This window comes from Gopherus flavomarginatus, chromosome 19 (assembly GCF_025201925.1).
Source record: "Gopherus flavomarginatus isolate rGopFla2 chromosome 19, rGopFla2.mat.asm, whole genome shotgun sequence".
NCBI classification, from domain to species: Eukaryota; Metazoa; Chordata; order Testudines; family Testudinidae; genus Gopherus; species Gopherus flavomarginatus.
This window is the reverse complement of record NC_066635.1, coordinates 8,123,336-8,148,164: the sequence shown is the minus strand read 5'-3', so window position 1 is coordinate 8,148,164 and position 24,829 is coordinate 8,123,336. Positions and strand designations below refer to the sequence as shown.

Here is a 24,829-nt window from a genome sequence, read left to right as displayed (position 1 = left end):
CATCTTTGTTCTCAGATAGGTGAATCTCCACTATTCATTTTGAAGATGCATTTCTTAATTACCTTTTGTATGGTAAACAATAATACCTAGCACTTATATAGAGTTTTTCATCAGATCTTAAAGTGCTTTACAAAGAAGGCCAGTATTGTTACTCCCATTTTACAGATGGGTAAACTGAGAGACAAAGTGACTGGCCCATGGTCACCCAGCAGGTCCGTGGCAGAATCCCAAATAGACCTCATATTTCTTGAGTCTCACTCCAGTGCTGCATTCACTGGGCAACCCTGCTCTTTTAAAATCTCTGCCTTTAGCTTTTTAAGTAAGGCATAACTCTGCTTGTGAGAGGTGGGAATATTTTACTAACATACTCTGCATGTATCTTCTGGGTCAAATTCAGAAGAAACATGTAGCAAAAGTATATCTGAATGGCACGTGCTAAACACTTGAGATGCCTAACAGCTGGAAAACCATTGCTTTGTTTTGTAGTGCCCTTTTATAGATGAATACATTCTGTCTCTCCATAACAAGATCAAGAACAAGGCGGTGGAGTTCCCAGAAGAGTAAGTAAACTTTACTGCACTATTGTAACATAAAGTGCAATCTGCAATGTTATTAACTGGGCAACATACATGATAACTGGTGGCTATTGTGCTGACTCTGTGTGGAGTTTTATGTGTGTATTTGTTTGTTCTGAGGTTTCCTATCTGTGTATCCTATGGCCCCCATTATTGTAGTATCTTATTGTGTATTTATTATAATTTTGTATTTGTATAAATCTTTAATGTATTTATCTCCACACCTGTGTGAGGTAGGGAAGTGCTGTTGTCCCTATTTTATAGATGGGAAACGGAAGCCTGAGACTAGGTAACTTGCCCAAGGTCACACAGGAAGTTTGTGGACTTGAATCCTGGGTCTCTGAAATCTAGCTGTCTAACCACTGAACTATCTTTCCTTTCCAGCTGAGCTAGCCTCCCTCTGGAGCTTTGGGGATGTTGTTCAAGTTGTGTTTTCTCTGTTCTTTTTTTCTTTTGCTTGGTCTACACTCTATTGTTTGTAAAAGTGAGAAATTCCATGGGCCAAATTCTGGCCATAAATGAACACGTGCAGTTTTCACTGAAGTCAGCTGAAGCTGGGTGCAACATATGTGAAGATAGAATTTTGGCCCTAAGTGACTAAACAAGGTTTTCCAATGCTTGACTGAAACAAGATACTTGACTAAGGGCTGGTGGTGCCCGAGGTATCAGCATAGTGTACAATTATTTAGTTACTTATTTATTTGGGTTTTTACAACGTCTAACAAAAGAATACCCCTCCAATGCTCGTAGCACCCTTAATCTTAAAAAATGCACTATAAAACAGACAAGATCAACTCAGATAACCTAATGACAACATGTATATTATAACAGAATCAAACCAACCCCAGTGCAATCCCCAGAGCACCAGCCCTGTCCAACACCCATCTTATAGACAAGAGAAGAAAGGTGGGCCTTGCAGCATGTCCTGAATGCAGAAAAACTCGAGCTGTTATGAATCTTAGGAGGAAGCATATTCCAAAGGTTTGGAGTGAATGGAGAATGCTCTGGAATCTGCCCTCTTGGTTATAGCCAAGGGGCTTCAGCTCAGGTGCTTCCACTACCAGAGTGTGGTACTATGTGCAATGTTCACAAATTTTGCTGAAGAAAGATATTTATTCAAGTCCAAATCCAGCAGTTCAGTATCCTCATCACTTATGATAAGCTAATAGCGTTAGCACGAAGTGAGTGGTTTTAGTGAATAGCTGTAATACAGTGATGGAGGCTACCAGAACATGGTGCCATGATTTCCATAAGGATTGTGTATCGAGAAGGGAACTCTAGAAGAAATGGAGGGATAATCAGAAGGAAGCTACTGGAAGCATGTATGGCTGCAATCTATCTGTGAACCCTGCCGTTGTAGCAGAATTCTTCATCTCAATCCTTGTATTCTAGTGGAGTGCTGCAGGGTTAAGATATTCTACTAACCCGGCCTGCTAAAAAGGCAAGATAAGTAGAGACACCCCAGAGATGCAGTAGGCTCACCAATTGATTAGAAACTGCAGTCTGCCTCTTTGGCAGTGCCCAGAAAGTATCACAAGCCCTGACATCCCTAATGGTTTTCATAGTCCCTTTTTTATCACAGCTTAAGATCTAAGACTCTATGAACAATGAACCTAATGCTTAATGCAACTAAATAGTAGTAAAGGAAAATAAATTGACTTAAGACTATATTAAAGAAACCAATAGTTCAAGAGGCTGGAAAAACAGAGAAACCCAGCAGGATAATAGCAATAGTTCAAGAGGCTGGAAGCCAAATCCAACAGTATAATAGCATCAGTCTAGAGGAATGTTTTCCAAGATGGGAATTTCACCCTGCAATAGTGGGTGGGCCACAAATGTTCTGTTATGCCCAATAGTACAGTGAAATAGTGACATCTACAGCTGTCCTGTTGCCTGTGTCCTGTAGTAATAATGAGAGTCGTTTCATGCCGTTTGTAACTATGGGGTTGGGTTTCTCCCCTCATGGATGCTCATCCAAAAATTTGCTGTACAGATGAGTCAGTTCAAAAAATAAATAGTTAATAATATATGAGGGGGCTATCAGGAGAGCTCCTGTGAGAGTCATGTTGGTACCAATGAGTGCAGGATGTTTGGGTATTTTGTTTCTAGGGGAGGGGCAGAGGCAGCATGAAGGCTCACAAGGATGAGTCCCAGGGGATACATGTGAAGGCTCTGTTCTCTTGACCCACAGAAATCATTTGTTCTATTCCTGTCAGCTTGAACTAGCTAGCTGAGAAGTCTGTCTGCAGATTTATTAGACTTCTGGCTTCTATCAGTTACCCCATTATGATGTAATAAAATCAGCCAAAGCAATATTATTGTACTAGGGCATGTGTGCCAGTCAGGGCCAGCTCCAGGGGTTTTGCCGCCCCAAGCAGAGGGGAAAAAAAAATAAAAAAGCCTCGATCATTATCTGCGGCAATTCAGCAGGAGGTCCTTTGCTCCGAGCGGGAGTGAGGGACCCTCCGCCGGATTGCCACCGAATATGTGAAAGTGCCGCCTCTCTCCTGAGTTGCTGCCCCAAGCACCTGCTTGATAAGCTGGTGCCTGGAGCCGCCTCTGGTGTCAGTGATGTTTCCAGAGACAGACATGAGAAGATCCAAATGAATCATCAAATCTCAACTTCCTAGAATAAAATAAAATATCAAAACCTCTGATTCTCCCTTAGTTGAAGCAGCACCCTATCTGAGCTACTGCCGAAGGACAGAGAGTATAATTTCTTCCTTTTCTTCTCCCTTTGCATGTACTGCAGTGTTGGAATTGAAATGATTGCCAGTTTTACCTGAGATAAATATTATTTTTATTATTTGTAATACTGTAGTGCCTAGTTTTGGACCAGAACCCCATTGTGCTAGGTGCTGTACAAATATAGAACAAAAAATAAATATGATTACTTCACTATTGGCTCTATTGTCTTCTGCGTCTCTATATTTACTGAGAAAATACCTTTATTACTGCAAATTGTATCAAGTTACTTATGAACCAGATTGTGAACCTCTTGTGCTCACTGGTAGTTCTTCACGCAAGTATTGTGATTTGAGTCAATGGGATTACTTGTGTTAGTAACCACTCATCAGTGTAAGTTTTCCAAGATCTGACCCTGAACCAAAAGTTACTTTCCCCCCTCTCCCTCCCTTAAGGATCAGAATAGTAGTGCCCTCTACTAAAGTCCTGTGATAACAGAGGTAGTAGAGGTCTGAGTGATATATTTTCATGACCCTGGCTTAGTTTGATGTGGGACACAGTAGAACTGCACTACTGGATAATAATGTAACGCTAGGTCCTTTGATACTTCCTGTGCAGAATATTAATTGGGAATGAGAATTGTGTTGGAGGATAATGGTTGGCCTTGCTGCTGAAGGACTGTATGTATAGAAAGCTCTCTTTCAGAATATTCACCTACACTATAATGGATTTTTTTACTGAATTGGTAACTAGGATGTAACAAGGTTGATCCCACACATGCAACATGATAAACACATGATTCCTAACCATGTGGGTGTTCCTTATTGCAGCACTGAACTTGAATAGTGTTCTGCCTTAGTTCAGATATGAATAGGGGAACTAATACTATGTCTGTTACCTGTTTAACTAGTACTGCTGTCTCCCACAGGCTTGATTATTCACTGCCTTTCATCTTGCATAGTCACATACACCTGTGCAAAGTGGGTGTAAAATGTTTTCATTTTGATATTGGTAGTATTTCACACTCACCTTACACAGGCTGTAAATGACTACACCACATACAAGGCAATAAAGATTCAGTCCCCAAGTCTGTGCAGGAGGAGATATCAAAAGTGCAATGCACCATGTGAAAAACAGCTTTAACCGCCACCCCTGGCACCAGGAACTAAGGCTATATGAAACAGCTGCCTGCATTTTCACAGAATGTACTGATGATGATTGATAATAGAATTCCTTCAACTATGAGAATTACTGAGTAAAATTCTATGGCCTGTGTGCTATGAAGAAGTCAGACCGCATGATCATAGTGTTCTTTTTGGCCTTAATAATATTGATCTGTTGATCTCAGGGTTGTGCAGTGTGGCAGATGAATACGAGCCAACCACATTAACACACAGTTGTAGTGGGGAAAATGCTGTTATGTAGTCCATGTTTTCTGTACTCTTGTCAAATGAGTCTGTCAGTCCCTGGTTACACTTAACATGGCTCTGTCTGTAATGTAGACAGGGCTATAAAATATCTGTAAACATACCTGCCACTTCTCTGCGCTTTCACAGCTTCAGGCCTTCCCTCTGGCTTTTGGATGATGATTCATTTATTTCTCCATTTGCTTTTGGATGAAGTACCCGTAGCTGGATTTTTTCCAGCTCAGCCCAATACCCAGACAGAGAATTTCTGACCTACTTGCATTAATTAATCCTTCATTTTAGTCAAAATCTAGAGATAAAATTACTTCAGTATTTAGAAGTGTGCATGAGGAAATTAAAACTCTAATGAAACGTGCTCCTGGTAAAGTACCAGGGTCTCACAGCCCGAATTGTAGTCAGATATTCATTATCCAGTGGTGTGAATCATTTTTAAGATGCTAAGGACCTTCTCCTGTGAGGAGCTGTGAACCCTCAATTCCCACTTAAATGAGGAAGGGGCCAGATGAAGAGAGTGGCTCCCATTTAGGCACTCAGATAAGGTCCAGAGTATCAAAACTTATCAGACCCCAAAGTGAGCTCCTTTGAGAATCTGCTCACTTGTCTAAGTGCCTAATAGGGAGCTGAACTCTTTTGAAAATCTTGCTCCAATTGTAGGTGCTGAGCCTTTCTGAGAATCTGGCCCTTAGAGTTGAGGGCAGTCAGCACATTACAGATAATCAGGCCCAAGGCATTACAAATATGGACAGAACTCACTAAGGTAATTCATTCTGTGTTGCCGTTGCTGCATGATTTTGGATGGGTGTTTGTTTTAACAGAGCTGCGGCAAAGAATTGTTTATGTAGGCAGTCGTGTCTCTGCTCTCTCGGGTCCTGGGCAATTTGCCCATCATCTCTCAGCCATCATATATTTGGGTTAGCAGTCAGTTTATGAGTGACTGTTCCCATCTGTCTCCACAGTAAGTTATTAACATTTAATGGGCTAACTGGGTTGTGCTAAGAAACCTTTTCTTCATTCAGCCATCTTCTTCAGCAATAACTCTTGCTGCATGATTTATTTTGACTTCTCATTGACCTATTCTCCCAGTCTAAAAAAAATCTTGCTGCACATTAAGATGTTGAGAGTTTGGGTATGGCTACACACTGAGTGTGGTTGCAGTGCCAGCGCTGGGAGAGAGTTCTCCCAGCGCTGCACGTACTCCAGCTCTTCATGGGGATTAGCTTGCAGCGCTGGGAGACGTGCTCCCAGCGCTGCGGCACTGTTTACACTGGTGCTTTACAGCGCTGTATCTTGCAGCGCTCAGGGACGTGTGTGTTTTCACACCCCTGAACAAGAAAGTTGCAGAGCTGTAAAGCGCCAGTGTAGCCAGGCCCATAGTTACTGTGTGTTGATTGCTGTCTAAACTAAATCCATTTATTTGATAAAAATGGTAACAGAGAGATGCATATTAAGCCAGAATTCACTGGACTGATTCCACCTCAGACCTCCCACTAGAGTGACCAGATGTCTCGATTTTATAGGGACAGTTCCAATTTTGGGGTCTTTTTCTTATATAGGCTCCTATTACCCCCACCACCACCACCTGTCCCGATTTTTCACATTTGCTGTCTGTTCACCCTACCTCCCACAGAATTAGCACCTAGCTATATATAGGGGCATTTTGGAGTCAATTTATTTTACCATGGCTGCAAAAAACACAATTTTCTGTTTACAGAGGGTCCATGAAAACTCAATCTCTACGAACGATTAAATAAAGAAATGTAACTTGCAGTGCTCCGATATTTCAGCTCCCCTTAGGCCAGAGACAGTGGGGTAAATATTTTCTGTATATATGCAGCTCTGTTCATATAAATGAAAATCATGCATGTAAACTCCTGTGCATTGTGCTAGATATTTAAGAAAATGGATTTAGGCATAATTTCATCTTGGATTAAGTTACAATTAGCACTAAGTAAAAATTATTCAGGGCTAACAGCAAATTGGTAAAGGCTTTGTGTCCAGACATCTATTAAGAGTATAAGAACTGCTATGTGTGTGATTCTAATAAGGATCTAAAGTTGACTCATTCTTTTTCTGACCTACAGTGCAATGTTAACAATTCTCACTATTTTGTCATGAGTCTCATGATACTAGGTGTTCTTCCAAGCTTCTGGGAATATGCGAGAATCTCAGTTTTCATTTAGAAAAATAAAGACATTTCCAGCTCCCTTAGTTGGGGAAAAAAAGCTGGAAAACATGGACCCTAATTGCTCCAAGATCAGAAGGCAGTTTAAAAGACCCTAAAGTTGGTTTTTAAAATCTCATGGTTTTTAAGCCAGTTCATGATTATTTGAGGGCTTGTCTCAATGGTTGTGGTTAGCAATACTGCTGCATGTTTGAATTGTGAGGAAGCCCTGTGCCATGCTTTAGCAATACCTCTGGCTGATTGGGAAACAGTGTTAACGAACTCCAAAGTATCGTGAAATCTTCCATTGAAAAAATTGTCAAGTACGACATGAGTTCTTTTTAGAATGGAGGAGTGAAGGGGAGAAATAGGGAGACTCCATGAGTCTGTAAGGGGAGACAAGCAAACACGTTTGTACATGTATGTTCCGAACACATGGAAGATATTTTCCCCTTTTTGGTGCACATACCGTCCCTTGGAACTGACATCTCCTCTGACATGATGCATGGACATGCTGATGTAAGTGGTTGGCATTTTGTTTAGCATTGACATAGTGAATAGCCATTGCATGGCCATTTTCCTTCCTTCCTCTCTCTCTCATTAACTGGGTAATTCAATTAGTTTCAACAGTACTTTACCCAGAACTGCATGAATGTCCCACAGAGCTTGTCTGCAACAAAGACAGCCATGCATTTGCCCTTCCTTATGATTTTTCATTATTTCTGTGTCTGCCTAGAAGTCTTCCTGGGTGCTAGAAAAATATCAGACTACACCTGATGTCCTTTTTATTTTTTTTTTTTAATCACATTAATACTGCTTTTGCGCTGACAGATAGTAGGCCTTTTAGAAAGGACAATCTTACCTTTTATCTCAGCTACCTACTGTGTTAGCAACCCTGACTGCTTATTTATGACCTGATGACTACTGCTTTCTGCACCAGTATTAGTATCTTTTATAGCCCAGATCTTGTTATAAGAGCATCATGGTTTTCCCTTTTCCTGCCCTCTGCCTAAAATTTCATGTGAGTGGCAGTCTAGAAAATGGCAGTATTCAACTGGTTGTTCCTGTCCCTCCCATTATCTGGGCCTGATCCTCATTTACACTAAGACCCCTTGGCACCACTGTGGTGTTTAAAGAATACCACTTTATGACCCCTTTACACAGCCAGAGCAGTATTAAAGAGCCTCAGTGTAAGTGAGAAGCAGGCCCTTTTGTTCTCGCTATTGGTAGCTATCACAGTTACAGGGTTAGCTGTACTTCTGTCCTCTTTCAGGGCTCAGACCTCTATCTCTCCTGGAGTGAAATGCTACAATTTTCCTGTTCTAACACGAGGCCCTAGGCTACAGAATCTATAGCTGAACTAGGGTACCTGCAGTTCTTCTCAGTCTATGATCAGTGGTGAACAGGGATAGGATAGCCTTCTTGAAACAAAAGTGGTGTTTATTTTAACAGTGGAACAAAGCATTTAAAGCAAAAGTATTTTAAAACATGTCTTTCTGACCTAAAGGGTTCCCATCCACTGATGGTAACCTAGGCAGGCCAGTATGTTACTGTGTCTGAGGCCATGGCTACACTTACAGTTCTGCAGCGCTGGTAGTTACAGCTGTGTTCGTACAGCTGTGTAGGGCCAGCGCTGCAGTGTGGCCACACTGACAGCTAGCAGCGCTGCAGTGTGGCCACATTTGCAGCATTTGCAGCGCTGTTGGGCGTGGTGCATTGTGGGCAGCTATCCCAGCATTCAAGTGGCTGCAACGTGCTTTTCAAAAGAGGGAGGTGGGGTGGAATGTGACAGGGAGCGTGGAGGAGACAGACAGAATGGATATTTGGAGTTGACACTGTTCTCAGCTCCCTGCCTTGCAAGTTCTAAGGACTGGAAGACACACAGTGCCTACCTTCAATCATTTTAAAAGTTCTGACCCCCTTCCCCCACCCCTCTCTCATTCACTAAATGCAAATTATGTACTCCTAAATAGCCGTCAGACCAGATAAGCAGCTGCTCAACATGGACTTCCCCCTCCCCCTCTGCCGTGTGAGCGTGCTGTTTCTCTCTTCAAGCAAATAGCTGTGAACATTCCAAAGTAATTCCCCTGCCTGCCTCCGCTCGCTCAGCAAACAGGAGCTGTGTTTGTTTTTTAAATAAGCAGTTTGACTGAACTCCAAGCTCTCCCTTTCTTCCGGTTTGTTGTGGACAGGAATTCTGGGATACCTCCTTATACCCCGGAGGTCAATAAAAGCGCTGGTGGGGTCCACACTTGCTGACCAGCGCTGGATTACCAGCGCTGGAATCGCTACACCCGAGGCTCGACCGGGTGTACAGCCAGCGCTGCAACCACGGAGTTGCAGCGCTGGCCGTGCTTTGCAAGTGTGGCCACATCCTAAGTTGCAGCGTTGTAACCCCCTCACCAGCGCTGCAACTCTCTAGTGTAGCCATGGCCTGAGTCTGGTTCCCCAAAACAGCTGCTCCCCAATCTCAGTGAATTCCCAGGCATTTACTCCTCTGGTTCAGACCAGTCCTGTAGGCTCAGTAGGAGATCAAGCCAGAGTCCTTAGGGCCAATAGTTCTGGCATTGTCTCTTAACAACTCTTAAGTGTTTTCTGAGAAGTGGCTTATCTTAAGCCATTGTGTCCCTTCCCGCTTGTTTTTCCCAACAGTCCCCTTTTAAAGTAAACCAACATATTCATACACTAAACGTCCCAATAACCAGGTCAACATAGTGTTCATAAGTTATTACAGAAGAGCTCCAAATCCATCACACTAGTATGTTCCTTAATATGATTTGAATGTAATTTATTTGTATATAGTTGGTTCATTTCCTTCTGCTTTTGAAGAGAAGAGAGAGGGAGGCATTGTGCCTGGTTCTCACCAGCATTTTTAATCTGTCACATTCATGAGCAATGAAATGCATTCTCACGGAACGGAAGTGTTTTCCTGGCTTGAAATTGTATATTGCCAAGTTCCAGCTTTGAACAAATATATGCACTACTGAAAATTGTTCATGACAGAAATGCTGACAGAGATCATCAACTGACTATCATGGTGCTAACACACACTAATGTAATTTTATTTCAGAGCATTGTCATAATAAAAATTATTTTTGTTGATACCTGTGTTGATAATATTACTGATCATGCAAACCTTTGCTTTTTAGAGTAATCCATTCAAGGGAACAACTTGCATGAGCAACTACTGTTTGTGTGAATAGGGATTTACAGGATTGGGGTCTAAATTACTAAACCCTGGAAAAACTATTTAAAAAAATTAAATGTTTTTGCTACCATTTGTGTTGATTGTTTACTTTTTATAAGACCCATATCTTGGAAATTGAAACTGTTTCCCTTCTTTGACCCTTTTCTGGCACAGTTCTGTAGTATTTTGGTTGCAAAAGCTTCAGACAATGTTAAATTTGAAATCAGTTTTCATCAGCATTTATGGGAACATTTCAATTAATACAACCTGCAAATTCAACCTGGGATTTGAATATCAAACAGGGCTATTTCTTTCCAACATGTTGTTGTTAATAATAATGTTTCTGCAAGCTAAATGATGTATTTAGTATAACCTGTACAACCCCATGTAAATTGTGCCTGTCGGTTATACCTCATTGTTTCATTCTGCCCTCAGAATACCTGTAAAACCCTCAATCTTCAAATATGCCCTTATTTGCGCCTGTACAACCCCTTTGCCTGTAGGCAGAATCTGGTGTACGTTATCCTTATTAGTGATCATAAGGCCTAAGAAGAATTGATTTTCACTTCCCAGGCTGAATTTGCCGGCAGTTGGGGGGTGCTGGTGGTGGAATTCTGTACTTGTAAACTGAGCAAATTAACAGAATATTACTACGAGAAGCTTTACACATAACCTTGTCATTTATCATTACCTTATTAACCATATATTGGTATTTTCTTTAATCAGGCCACAGATAAGCGAAGAGCTCAAAGAAGTGATTGTAAGGATGCTGGATAAAAATCCAGAAACAAGGATAACGGTTCCTGAGATTAAGGTAAATTTGTCATGAACTTTATATTTATTTGGAATTGTTTCATATAGTTTCAGTTGGTTTCATATTTCTTATATTACTTGTAATGTGACAAAACTTACCAGTATTTCTGTTTTGGGGCTATATCAATCAGCATAGCTCAAAGGGTGAATATATTCACTTTGCTCCATATTTGTATGGCTTAAAATCACTCTGATGCTGTTTATTTCTGATAATATTAAAAAAAGAGGATTTTTAATTAAAATTGTTCAAAATCTGGATAGAACACTGATAGCATTTCCCACAAACATTTGTGTTGATTGCTAACTCCAGTGATCAAACCTGTTTCCGCTAGCAGACATAGATGTGTGTTGCAGTGACTGTGAAGCTGAATACCATACGTGTATATACCTGTTGTTCATAGCATGCTGGCTGTTGTTACAAATACAGGAATGGGATCAAGGCATGCAGCATCCATTTCTGTCAACATTACCTTGGTCATTGTTCTGCAAAGCTCATGAATCTAAAGCAGCGAACTCCCCCTACTCCATGCTGCTTTGTATATTTTGTTTTACGACTGATACCATGTTCTGCTATCGTTAATCACTGAGAAGTCTCACCTATTTGAAAAGAGGCAGAAGGCTTGTTTACACTGGCACTTTACAGCACTGCAACTTTCTTGCTCAGGGGTGTGAAAAAGAAAAATCCTGAGCGCAGCAAGTTTCAGCACCGTAAAGCACCAGTACAGACAGTGCCCCAGCGCTGGGACCCGCGCCCCTTGTGGAGGTGGGTTTTTTACTCTCCCAGCGCTGCACTGCGACCACACAGCCACGTTAAAGCGCTGCCATGGCAGCATTTTATCATTGCCAGTGTAGACTAGCCCAGAGAAACTGAAGTTGAATAAAGCAGGGGTGGGGGTGGATTGACTGTATCTATCCTCTCCTAATTTGCATCTCTGATGTATCACTCTTGTTATTCACAGTTATTTAGGTCTAATTGTTTTGCAAACTCAGTTTGGAATTGCTTTTAACAAAAAAAAAAATCAAGGAAATTGTATGGGGGATACATAAGGAAATTGCTGTTTCTGAACCATGTTGGTGCACGGAATACCAATTGTCTCCTAATTGAAATGCTCACATGACTCAGGTATTCCATACTTTTAATAAAAATGATTTCATTTAGGGTTGACTGTGGTGTTTTGCCTCTGAAGAGGGCTGTTATAAGCATGAATAATCATTTTTGGCATACACAATTTAATTAAGTGCCATAAAGAAGCTCTTTGCTGAGCTCTTGAAAAGTGCTCTGGACACCTGCACTAAACTCCCTTTAAAGTTTGTAGGCAGTGAACATCAGTCTTACTGAATGCTGTGGACTAGTCCCCAGGAGGTAGGCAGGTATTTTTTAAAAGGATACTGGATGCTGTTCTGATTAACATCCATAGGACCAGCCCTTGGACAAATACATTGATATCAAAGAGCCCCACTCTAGTACTGTTTGTTTATACTTGTAACCCCTTGTATTATGCAGCATATTAGACAAAAATTATGTACAGGCCTCCCATGCCCTGAACTGATTTACATGGCATTATGGGACAATGCTAATTAATTACAAGATAATCTAATAAACCATGTGGTTACTAAACTAGAGGAGCAGGGAGCAGCACAAGAAGGTGAAGTGTTCTCTTGGGAGGGAAAGTGGGAGGCCTGCTGGAAGATGCAGGTACATCTGGGGCTCCTAAACCACATAGGAGCCTGTCATAGTATAATTCCCAAATCTGAACCTTAGCGTCCAAAATATGGGTACTAGCATGAATTCCCCTAAGCTTAATTACCAGCTTAGATTCTGTATAACTACCACCAATCAGGAATTTTAGGGCCTGATACCCTCTGGTCCCCCCAAAACCTTCCCTGGGGACCCCCAAGACCCAGATTCCTTGAGTCTCACAACAGAGGGGAAAAAACCATTTCCCTTCTCCCTCCTTTCCTCCTCCCAGATTCTCCCCGCCCTGGGTACTCTAGGAGAGAGAGACAGATTCCAGCTTCGTGAATCTAAACAAAGGGATTCCACCCTTCTCCCCTCCCTTCCCTTCCTCCCGGAGAGAGAGACAGAGATAAACGCAGAGAGCAGGTTTTTCTTCCCTCCTCCCTTTCCTTTCTCCCACCAATTCCCTGGTGAGTGCAGACTCCCTTCCCTGGAGTCTTACAAAAGATAACCAAAAAATCAATTAGATTCTAAAAAAAGAGGAAAACTTTAATAAAGAAGGAAAAAACATAAAAACTGTCTCTGTAATCAAGATGGTAAATATACAGGGTTTTTTAGCTATTAGACAATAGAAAGAAGCTTTCTCCAGCAAAAACACAATTTAAGCTACTTCCAGCAAGTACACATCTGCAAATAAAGAAAAACAAGTTAAAAGACTATGACTGCTTTTGTACTTACTTACTATTCTGAATAGATAAGAGACTGTAGTAGGGAGATTGGCAGAAACCTGGTTGCACCTCTAGTCCTGTCCAGGACCCAGAGAGAACAACGCACAAAACCAGAAACGACAAACAAAAGCTTCCCTCCACCCAGATTTGAAAGTATCTTGTTTCCTGATTGGTCCTCTGGTCAGGTGTTTGGGTCCCTGTTTGTTAACCCTTTACAGGTAAAAGAGACATTAACCCTTAACTATCTGTTTATGACACGCCCCCAAATCGCAGACAGTGGGGAACCTCACTGGCCGTGATTTGTTCCTAGAACTTTAAAATGAACAGATTAATACAACACATGCACCTTCACATGTACTAATACATATGTAAACTACAAGACTTTCTACATTTTAAGGACAACTTTTAACCAGTGGATTCTGGGAAACTTTCACAAGAGAGTGCATCAGCTACTTTGTTAGAAGCTCCTGAAATGTGTTGAATTTCAAAATCAAAATCTTGGAGAGCTAAACTCCATCGAAGCAGTTTTTTGTTGTTTCCCTTGGCAGTATGAAGCCACTTCAGCGCAGCATGGTCGGTTTGTAGCTGGAACCGCCGTCCCCAAACGTATGGGCGTAGCTTTTCCAGGGCGTACACAATGGCGTAACATTCCTTTTCACTGACTGACCAGTGGCTTTCCCTCTCAGACAGTTTTTTGCTAAGAAACACGACAGGGTGGAAGTTGTGATCCGGTCCTTCCTGCATGAGAACTGCTCCTATACCACACTCAGATGCATCGGTGGTTACTAGGAATGGCTTGTCAAAGACGGGGCCCTTAACACGGGGTCAGACATGAGCGCCACCTTAAGTTGGGTAAAGGCCTTTTGACACTCATCAGTCCACTTAAATGCATTTGACTGGGTCTTTTTGCTGAGGTCGGTCAGTGGGGCAGCGATTTGGCTGTAGTGTGGTACAAATCGCCTGTAGTACCCGGCCAAGCCTAAGAAGGATTGGACCTGTTTCTTTGACTTTGGGACAGGCCACTTTTGGATAGCATCCACCTTGGCCTGTAAGGGGTTTATGGTTCCTCAACCCACCTGGTGTCCCAGGTAAGTCACTCTGTTTTGGCCTATTTGACACTTTTTGGCCTTAACAGTTAGTCTGGCCTGCCTGATGTGCTCAAAGACCTTTTCTAGGTGCTCAGGCCAGGAGTCAGAAAAGATGGCCACATCATCGAGGTAGGCAACTGCATATTCGCCCAGTCCTGCTAGTAGACCATCTACCAGCCTCTGGAAGGTGGCGGGTGCATTCCCCAGCCCGAAAGGAAGGACATTAAATTCATACACCTCCGCATGGGTGATGAATGCTGACCTTTCCTTGGCAGATTCATCTAGCGGTACTTGCCAGTACTCCTTGGTTAAGTCTATTGTAGAAATGAATTGGGCACGTCCCAACTTCTCCAATAGCTCATCGGTGCGTGGCATTGGATAGTTGTCTGGACGAGTTACTGCATTTAGCTTACAGTAGTCCACGCAAAAGCGTATTTCCCCATCTGGTTTGGGTACCAGAACCACTGGAGATGCCCATGCACTGGTAGATGAGCGTATTATACCCATCTGTAGCATGTTCTGGATCTCCCGTTCTATAGCAGCTTGGGCATGAGGAGACACCCGGTAGGGTGGGGTTCTAATTGGGTGAACATTACCTGTGTCAATGGAGTGGTATGCCCGTTCAGTCCGTCCTGGGGTGGCTGAGAACAATGGGGCGAAGCTAGTGCACAGCTCCTTGATTTGTTGCCGCTGCAGACGTTCCAGGGTGGTTGAGAGGTTCACCTCTTCCACGCCACCGTCTTTTTTCCCTTCGTAGTAGACACCGTCAGGCCACTCAGTGTCATCTCCTCCCTGGACTGTAAACTGACAAACCTGTAAGTCTCTGGAATAAAAGGGCTTGAGAGAATTAACATGGTACACTCTGGGCTTTAGGGAGGAATTGGGAAAGGCTATGAGGTAGTTAACAGCTCCCAGGCGCTCTTGGACCGTGAATGGCCCTTCCCATGATGCTTCCATCTTATGGGCCTGTTGCGCCTTCAAGACCATAACCTGGTCTCCTACCTTGAAGGAATGCTCTCTGGTATGTTTGTCATACCAGGCCTTTTGCTCTTTTTGAGCATCCTTTAGGTTTTCTTTAGCAAAGGCTAAAGAGTGTCGGAGGGTGTTTTGTAGGTTGCTTACAAAGTCCAGAATGTTAGTCCCTGGAGAAGGCGTAAACCCCTCCCATTGCTGCTTTACCAACTGTAATGGCCCCTTAACCTCGTGACCATACACAAGTTCAAATGGTGAAAACCCTAAACTGGGATGTGGTACAGCCCTGTAGGCAAAAAGTAACTGCTACAACACTAGGTCCCAGTCATTGGAGTGTTCATTGACGAATTTACGTATCCTGGTCCCCAAAGTTCCATGAAACCGTTCCACCAGGCCATTGGTTTGATGGTGGTACGGGGTGGCAACCGCCACTGCTGTGGCATTTAATTATATGGGAAAGAAGACACATCCTCCGACAAGCTTCTTCCTGCTCCCTCGCAGTCATCTGTGCCTCCTTCCACTGCCTGCGTCCTTATCCAACAATGCCCTTGTTTGCAATGTAATCCGCCTCCCCTGATTATCCCCATATGTTTGGCAAACAAGCTGAACAGCTGGAAGGTGGTAGGAGGGTGACCATGTTTTTTTACTGATGTAGTATGAACATCAGTCTGTGTGGCGTCTAGGCAAAAAAGGTAAGTTGTGAGGGCAGTTGCACAGCCATGTAACCACATCGTGTATCGGGACCTCTCCATGACCCTGAAACGTGACATTAGTGATAGGCCAAAATGCTCAGACTTGGGTACCATATTATATGTTTACCTCGGTGGCCTGATTTCCAGAGATACTGAGCATTTGCAGCAGCATCTGAAGTCACTAGTTGCTGAGTGCTCAGCACTTCTGAAAATCAAGCCACTTGTTTAGGTGCCTAAATTTAGGCACCTAAGTTTGAAAACAGATTATGGCACTTTTTCTGGGCCTGTGTTGTAAAATGTCTATGTATGTGAGAGAGAGCTGCTGTTGATGACTGGGATTTTCGTAGGTTTTGACTGAATTCAATGGAAATTGAGTACCTAACTCTTTTTTAGCCCATTTGAAAATGTCAGCCAATGACGGTTGGTGCTGATGGTCTGTTATGGTCTTATGGTCTCTGTAGAGACACTATGCACAGTCATTGGAGTGCAGCAGACTCTCTGAGTTAGCCCTCAGTCTGTTGATTCAGCACATTCCAACCTATGTGGAAAATGGAGCCATACCGACTCACAGCTTGTAATAATATTCAGCCCTATATTCATTATTTCTCCATGTTAACTAACATCCATACTATGTGAAGTACAAGGGACAAACACATTTAGGATTCTCTGCAGTGGCTTGTTCACAGCTTTCTTTTTGTCCCTTTTCTATGTAGTTGCATCCCTGGCTAACAAAGTTTGGGGAGGATCCACTGCCTCTGGAGGAAGAGCATTGCACTGTGGTGGAGGTGACTGAGGAGGAGGTGAAGAACTCCGTCAAGACAATCCCAAGCTTGCCAGCTGTAGTAAGTGTAAACAGGAGCTTTCTGAGGTTTTATGTTCCGGGAGATATGTCACTTTCTTTGAGCCATCAGCCTGTGAAGCAGTCTCAACGTGAGGGGCAGACAAATTTCCAGCGTATGATGTGCGTGATTTAGCCATTCAAGTCAGTAGGCGTTGTTCATGCCTTTGAGCTGTGCATTTAGGTCAAAAGGTTTACTGGTACCGCAACACACGGATGGGTCTGATCCTGCAGCCATTATCCTTATGACCATTGACATCAAAGGGGCTACTCAGATAATAGGTGCAGGGCCAAGCTCCTCAGGTGGCCAGCACCAGAGGAAGTGAATGATAGAAGAAATTCAAATTTGGGAAGACTTATTACCAGACACATCAGTAACTCCAGTTCCAACACCACCACTACTACTGGAAAAAGGAAGAGCAGTGAGGGAGAGTAAAGGGTTGTTTGCATTGTTGGCTGTGCAGCCGCCCGTGTATACAGACAAGGTAAGAAGCAGAGCTGCAAATAGCCCAGAAAATCCAGCATAGGACACACTCTGGTAGTTGTTGAGCATATTCTCTTTGAATCAGCAGTAAGGACCTGATCAAAAGCCCATGACATCAATGGGAGTCTTTTCATTGACTTTAGTGGGCTTAGTACCAGGCTGTTGGTGCCTGTAGCAACTCAGTAAGCACTAGGCACCTCTAGAGATATAGCCCTAAGAACTGGATATCCTATTCTCTTCCCATTTTGAAGGCAATTTAATCATATGGCATTTTCCCTCTAGAAATAAATGTATGAAACCTTTTCCTACAAAATCTTCTATGTGATGGAATAATAAACACACTGCAAAATATTGACCTCCAGGTTTAAAATAAATAATTACAATGGGTAGTTAAGAACTCAGCCTTTCTGCTTTAGGCATTTAAACACTGGGCTCCAGTGTTGGGAGTTGAAAGACTCACTTCCCGTTTATGAAAGGAAAAGATGAAGTTGTAATGAAAAGGGGACACGTTACTGACTGCAGATTGAGGTTATGCTTAAGTGTGCGTGTGGTTACCAGATGTCCTGGAACTGACATATGAAGTGCAGTATTCCAGACAAATATAGGCCATGGTCCAGAAAAGCCTTCCTGGCATAAAACTAAATGCCTGCTTTTCAATTATTGAAACAAAATACTGTTAACATATCCTCACTAATTTAAAAAGCAAAGGGAGGCAAGCAAGGTCTAAAGCCTGGTGGCTTAAGAACTTCCACACATGTGGGAGGAAAATACTAATACTATCCCATAATTTGGGGAAAAATCCATAGACCAGAGCTGCAGCTGGTGTAAATCAGTGTAGCTCAATTGGTTGGTTTCAATGGAGCAACATCAATTTACATCCGCTGAGAATGTGGCCCCATGTTTCTCTACTGATTTTAGAATGCAATCACTGAAATATTGCAGAATTTGTGAGCCTACCCCATCACTATGAGCCAGCCACCCTGTGTTTCTTAGATAAGATTGAACTGTAAAACTTGTTCTAAGGTGGCTCGTGCTTTTTTCCCCAAAAGCAGAGGGTTTCTCTTTTCCTAAAATATTTGTTAAATAGTGAAAGTCAAAATGCCAGCCTATTTGACAGCCCTGGAAACTTAGGTACTCTGTTTATCCTTGTGCATTTCCACAATATCTAAGGTCTTATACTGTGCTTATAGTGATGGTATCTGATATTCTTCAGGGAATCCTGATACCTAGAAATAGAAATAATAAGATCTGTTAGTAACAGAGATGGCCCCAAACTTAAATACCATGCACCTGAATGGAGTTAAGGATTGGGAGCGTACAAAATCTGAACTTGAATCTGAATCTAAATTTAGTGGCTAATCTCTCTAGGGAAGGATGATTGTGACAATACCTTCACCCTGCCACTGAGGTGGTATGGCTATTTACCTCTCCTTATTTGGGACTAGTTATAAAACCACATTCTAACCTGTAATGACTCTCACAGCTTCCATATGAGGTAGATAAAAGAAGTTTTTTATTTCCATTTTACAGATGGGAAAAGGTATATAAAGTGGCCAGATCCTCAGCTGGTGTAAATCAACATAGTTACATTGAAGTAAATGAAGCTAATTCATTTATGCCAGGTGAAGGTCTGGCCAAAGAGGTTTAAAGTGGCTTCCCAAGTCACAGAGGGAGTCATTGTCAGAGCTGGAACTACATCTGAAGAGTTCTTGGCTCCCAGTCCTATGCTCAGGCAACCAGCCTGTTCCCTTCCCTCTAGTCAATAGGTGTTGACAGTGTTCATGTAACTATTTCTAGCAATCCTTTGCAACTTCAGTAGCCAGTGGGTCAGCATTTATACCAAACAGAAACCTAAGGGCTATTATACAGATCCCTCTAGTTCAGTTTTTAACTGTGAAATAGCATTACAATTTTATTAAATTATTAACAAAGTAATCGTTACATTCCTCTGATCTAGTGCTTAGAGCTGCATTATAAAGATGATGAAAACTCTGTGCCACCTATCTTCTCTGATCTGTTTTTCCTTCTTCAAAGATTTTAGTGAAGGCCATGCTAAGGAAACGCTCATTTGGAAACCCATTTGAGGTTCAGGCCAGAAGGGAAGAGAGGTCCATGTCTGCTCCAGGAAACCTATTAATGTATGTATATCTACCCCTTCTAGTGCTCAGCCTGAGCTGTATACATCCGCTTCAGTGAACAAAGTAGTGTGGGATTAATAATGGAAACCGTTTTCAGATAATTTCCTTAGAAGTTAAAGGCAAAATTCATGTGGAAATCAGTCAGTGGAGTTACTTAATAAAGGCCTCAAGTATCATTTGGGGTTGAAGTATAGTGAAACATCCACATTAGAACAAAGTAAACATTTAGTTGTATGGATGCAGCTACTTCCATATTTAGGGCCACATCCTGAGCTGATGTAAATGAATGCAGCTCCGTGGACTTCAGAGGAGTTGCACCCATTTAGAGCAGCTCAGAATCTATCTTTTTAGCCAGTTTGTTTATTTTATACTGTGTGTAGTTTAGACAGTACTCAAACATCAAGCTAGTAAAGTATCCTTTTATGAAATGCGGCTAGGTTATTTAATTCTTACGTAAGTAACCTCTGCTCTGCTGTCCATAAACAACAGAAGTAGGAGGTTTGGAGAAAGAGAGGCCAGCTGAGTCATCTAGACATTAAAAAATAAAAAACCTGTGCAACTAGAAGCTTGCTGATATATTTCAGCTCTGCTCTGGAAATCAGTGACCCATGTAGTCTGTGCAAACTAACAAACATGCACATCCTGGACTAGAAGCCAGTGAGTGACACCTTTGACAGTACGTTATTAGTATTGTGGGAACCAACAAAATGCATCATACGTAATAAACCAAGTTACAGTACATAGCATATGTACAGGGGCGTCTCTAGCTTTTTTTGCCTCCCCAAGCGTGGCAGGCAGGCTGCCTTTGGCGGCTTGCCTGCAGGAGGTCCCCAGTCCCACAAATTCAGCGGCTTGCCTGCGGGAGGTCCGCCAGTCCCGCGGCTTCGGCGTACCTGCCGCCGAATCTGCAGAACCGACGGACCTCCCGCAGGCAAGCTGCCGAAGGCTGCTTGACTGCTGCTCTTGCAGGAACCAGCAGGGCTCCCCCCGCGGCTTGCTGCCCCAGGCACACACTTGGAGCGCTGGTGCCTGGAGCCACCGCTGCATATGTACATCATGCCCAAAACTCAACATCTTCCCTGCTAAACAAACACCACTCTTAGCAGATTCCCAGAGATGCTGATAACTTTTTATATATATTAACTAAACTACCTAACTACATCTTTGGAAATACAAATGTAGTCTTTTCTCTCACCAGTGTGTAGGGATTTCAGCGAGTTGCTCTCATTAAAGATGAGGGGACTTTAGAGCCCAATCCTGTACTAATGAAGTCAGAAGCAATTTTGCCACTGACTTCAGTTGGAGCAGGATCCAGGTAATATGCAAATTCCCAGCACGTAGTGGAGCCTAGATCAGTTAGGCCTTGTCTACACTGCCACTTTACAGCACTGAAACTTTCTCACTCAGGGGTGTAAAAAAACAACCTCCCTGAGAGATGCAAGTTTCAGTGCTGTAAAGTGACAGTGCACCAGTTACTCCCCTCGTGGGGGGTGGGTTTTTTTTACAGTGCTGGGAGAGCTGTCTCCCAGCACTAGTGTCGCAACTGCATATCAACACTTTAACATTGGTAGTGAAGACATACCTTCAGAGTGTTCAGACAATGTTGTGCGATAAAGACTAATCCTCATTAGAACTTCCCATAAAACTGGGAAGAACTGATCTTGAGGAAAAGTCATTTAACTGTAAGGATTTTTGTTTGCTACTTGGATCAGGGATATTAGCCAGGGCCTTAGCCTAATTTTAACTCACAGTTCCCTGTATGAGACACACAGGCCAAGTTCCAACTCCCATACGTTTCCTTAATTAGATTTTGCACAACAGATGGTAACAGAGGACCTGCCATACACTGTACTAGTTAGATGTCTGGTGCCATCTAGCTGAGTGTCCTATAGCTCTAGCTGTCTGCCCAGATCCTTACAACAGAGGGAGAATGACTACATCCAGTTAGATACTTTTCTCTTTTGTATCCACCTCCCTTCTCCCATCTACTATGGGAGACTCTTTCAGAGGTAGGAGAGTTAAAGGACCTTGATTACCATAAAGAAGCACTTTTGCTCTTTATATTTTATTGCCTTAACCTTTTCAGAACCAAAAGCCTGCTGTAAATCTACTTCATGATTAACCAACTGTGGATAATGAATAGCACTCCTAATCCAGAAAGGAAAGAGTTACTGCAGTCATGTTGAATTGAACCTGGATAACAACAGAAACACATCTAGTTTTATGACTTTACGTAGAACAGGTTCATCATATCTTTTTCCCAAGGATCCAATCCTGCAAGGTGCTGAGTGTTTCCTTTTAGGGTTCTGAGCATGCTCAACCATTGAGATTTGGCCTGTAGTGAGTGCAGAGATGTACCATGCTCTCTGATTTCTGCTGCCAGTTTCCTGAAGTTCACTGATTTTCAGTCTACAAACTGACAGTTTCAATCTAGGCTGGCAAGCGAGATGTCATCCAAGAGACTGCTCTATATGATGTGATTGTCAGCATGAAATACAGTCTCAAGGACATGTCAGAAGAACATTTCCAATGTGGATACTTCATCAGCTTAGCGGGAAGAGCTAATCTTCACTTTATATAACTCTCAGACCATCACCTTCCATTCCTGTTACCCTACGACATTGCTACTGTCACCCATGTCCACACATAGTTCCTTTTCACTCTATGATGTTGAGACATTACTGAGTCTAAAGAAAAATACCAAATTGCTGTCACCCTCTAGAGTATTTAACTCGGGGGAAGCAATGGGTGCTTCTTTTTTTTCTTCAAATCTTATCCTAACTGGTGTATGTTAGGATTTTCTCTTGTTCTCATAGATATTACTGAGATACATGGAAATAGCCATACTAGATTAAACCAGTGGTCCATTTAGTCTGTCTGACAGTAATCAGTGCCAAATGTTTAAGAGGAAGGTAGCATAAGAAACCCTTTAGTAGGCAGTGATAGAATAAACTACCAGTAGGAGATGTTTCTTCCTGACCTCTTACGCCCTGGAGCATGAGAGCTTATAGCCCTGCTAAAAAAATCTTTATCCAATCTGTCTGATTTTTTTTAATCTTATTAAGCTTCAGTGACAGGTTGTATACCTCTATTGTGTCCCTTTTTTTATCTCCTCTCTAAATTGAACAATTCTAGTCTTTTCAGTCTCTTCTTGTATGGAAGCTTTTCCACGCTTCTAATCATTTTCAACCACCATGTCTGGACTTAGTTTCCTTAATAGCCTCTTGTGTGGCACTGTGTTAAAGGCTTTTTGAAATAAATTATGTCAGCTAGTTCTCATTTATCCACTATTGTGTTGGCTTGCTCAGGGCACTTGATTTACAATAATGAACCAGTTCACTGATTGAATCAAAGCCAATTTGTGGTTGCTCCAAAGCAAGGAAGTTTATATCCCTTCTTTAAAAAAAACTTTATCCTATCTATTGTAACCTTTGTGTGTGCAAATGCTCAACTGTGCTGTCCTCTTACTTAATTGTACCCAACCAGCTTATGTGCTATCATGCAATCAGCATTTCTGGCACCTTCCAGTAATGTTTGATTACCCTAAACTAAGACTTGCAAAAATGGACCTTATGGACCAACATTGGAATGTTTTTCTAATTAAATCAAGAGACACTGATACTTCAGACAGTATTTCTTACATACAAGGATGTATTTAACATTGTAAACAGATAATTTTAAATAATTTGGATTTTTTTTTTATACATTGTAAAAGTTAGATTAGTGCACTTGAATGAAAGAGATGTAAGCTTCTTATCTTTCCCTGTGTTTTGCTTCATTGCATTTAAGAAAATACAGAAAACAAGAGGCAAAGCTATTTTATTTCTATGAAGTGGGAGTGTTCATTGTACTAGGTGAATTATGTCCTGATTACACTGAGTACATTTGCAAGGAGAAATTGTGCTAGATATTAAACCCAGGCTTCATGCCATCCATTTACAATGGATTGTTCTGTATAAAATCATCTCCAAAGTACATGTTATGAATGATGTCAAGTTAATTGAAATCTAGAACAAGTGTAAATGATAACAAACTTCTAGGAGCTAACAATGTTAAATGACATTGTTACAGTATAAGGGCTCGATATTGCAAAGTCTGGCCCTGATCCCACAAAGCACAACTTTAAGCTCATGAGTAGTCCCACTGAAGTCATATATTACATATATTTGATTTGAGGTCATAGTCATACTCGGTGTGCTCTAAGTCTTTGCTGGGTCAAGGCCAGAGTGCTCAGCATCTTGCAGGATTAGTCCAAAGGCAATATTGTGTATGCTGCTTCGGAAGTTCATGTTCAGGGACAGTATGTGACTTCAGAATGGTGGAATAGATTTTCAGCTGGTATAAATCGGAGTAGTTCCATTAACTTTAATGCAGCTATGCCATTGACACCAGCTCAATATTTGGCCCATGTAGTCTTTAAAGCAAGTACACATAATACAGAACAGTAAGGACTAGACTGAGGGAAGGTTATACTATAGGGTGGCTGATCTGTTATATGCCCGCCACTATCTACCACCTGTCTTCAGTACATACAGTATCGGCAATGATGCAGCTCTGTTATCCAGATGGCCTGTGAGCTGTCTGTATGTCTCATCTGAGCCAATATCTATGTGAGCATTTGGTTTATAAGAAAAACAAAACATGACACTTTCCTCTAATGTATCTAAAGTAATTTGCACTCAGTCCTATGTAAGATTCATCTTAGTTATATGGGGATAGCTCTCATTTTAAGAATTTTAACTGTTCAAACCCAATTAGTCTGCAGAAACACAGGCAGTAACTTTGCTGAAAGTACAAATCCTTTTGACAGGACCCACCCTTGATCTTCTAGTCTTGTGAAATGTGTGATAGGATTGTAAAAGATGCAGGTGTTCAGAATTTTGACTTTACATCTCATAGAGCAGGCAGTATCCTCAGCGTCAAAGTTCCCCCTACAACCATGTGTGTGTCCAGTGGTGACTGAGAGAGAACAATACCTCCTACTGAATTACCCATATCAGTTCCTAGGAGCTCTGGGTATTGCTGAGCACACCAGTACCCACTGGACTCAATTCTGCTGTCCTCACTCAAACAAAACTCCCATGAAAGCGACCTTGCAGACTTCAGGATTTGGCTCATGTTCCTCAATGGGAATTGAGAGCACTTTGCATGATCTAATAGTGAGCCTCTGTGTGCTGAAAACACACTGGAAACTGAGGTGTAACCTGTGTCACCTTTATTATATTAAAGGTATCTCTCATATTAATGAAGCAAACAAATTTTTAAAAAATCCCAACAACACTGTTTTTCCATATCCCTGACTGTACTGTCTTTGAAGTGTGGTAAATCAGTGATTATAATGTTGCATTTAGTTCCAATTATAG

At 42.0% G+C, this 24,829-nt stretch overlaps 1 protein-coding gene across 8 annotated transcripts in view; it reads left to right on the top strand.

Moving 5' to 3' along the window:
- The window catches only part of CAMKK1 (calcium/calmodulin dependent protein kinase kinase 1), a 181,022-nt gene that overhangs the window by 143,544 nt on the left and 12,649 nt on the right, over positions 1 to 24,829 (top strand). For all 8 annotated transcript variants that reach the window (XM_050929417.1, XM_050929423.1, XM_050929418.1 and 5 more), the window contains 4 exons: positions 487 to 560; positions 10,762 to 10,849; positions 16,720 to 16,848; positions 19,363 to 19,466. In XM_050929417.1, the coding sequence (XP_050785374.1) occupies positions 487 to 560; positions 10,762 to 10,849; positions 16,720 to 16,848; positions 19,363 to 19,466 (395 nt within the window). The remainder of the gene's footprint in view (positions 1 to 486; positions 561 to 10,761; positions 10,850 to 16,719; positions 16,849 to 19,362; positions 19,467 to 24,829) is intronic.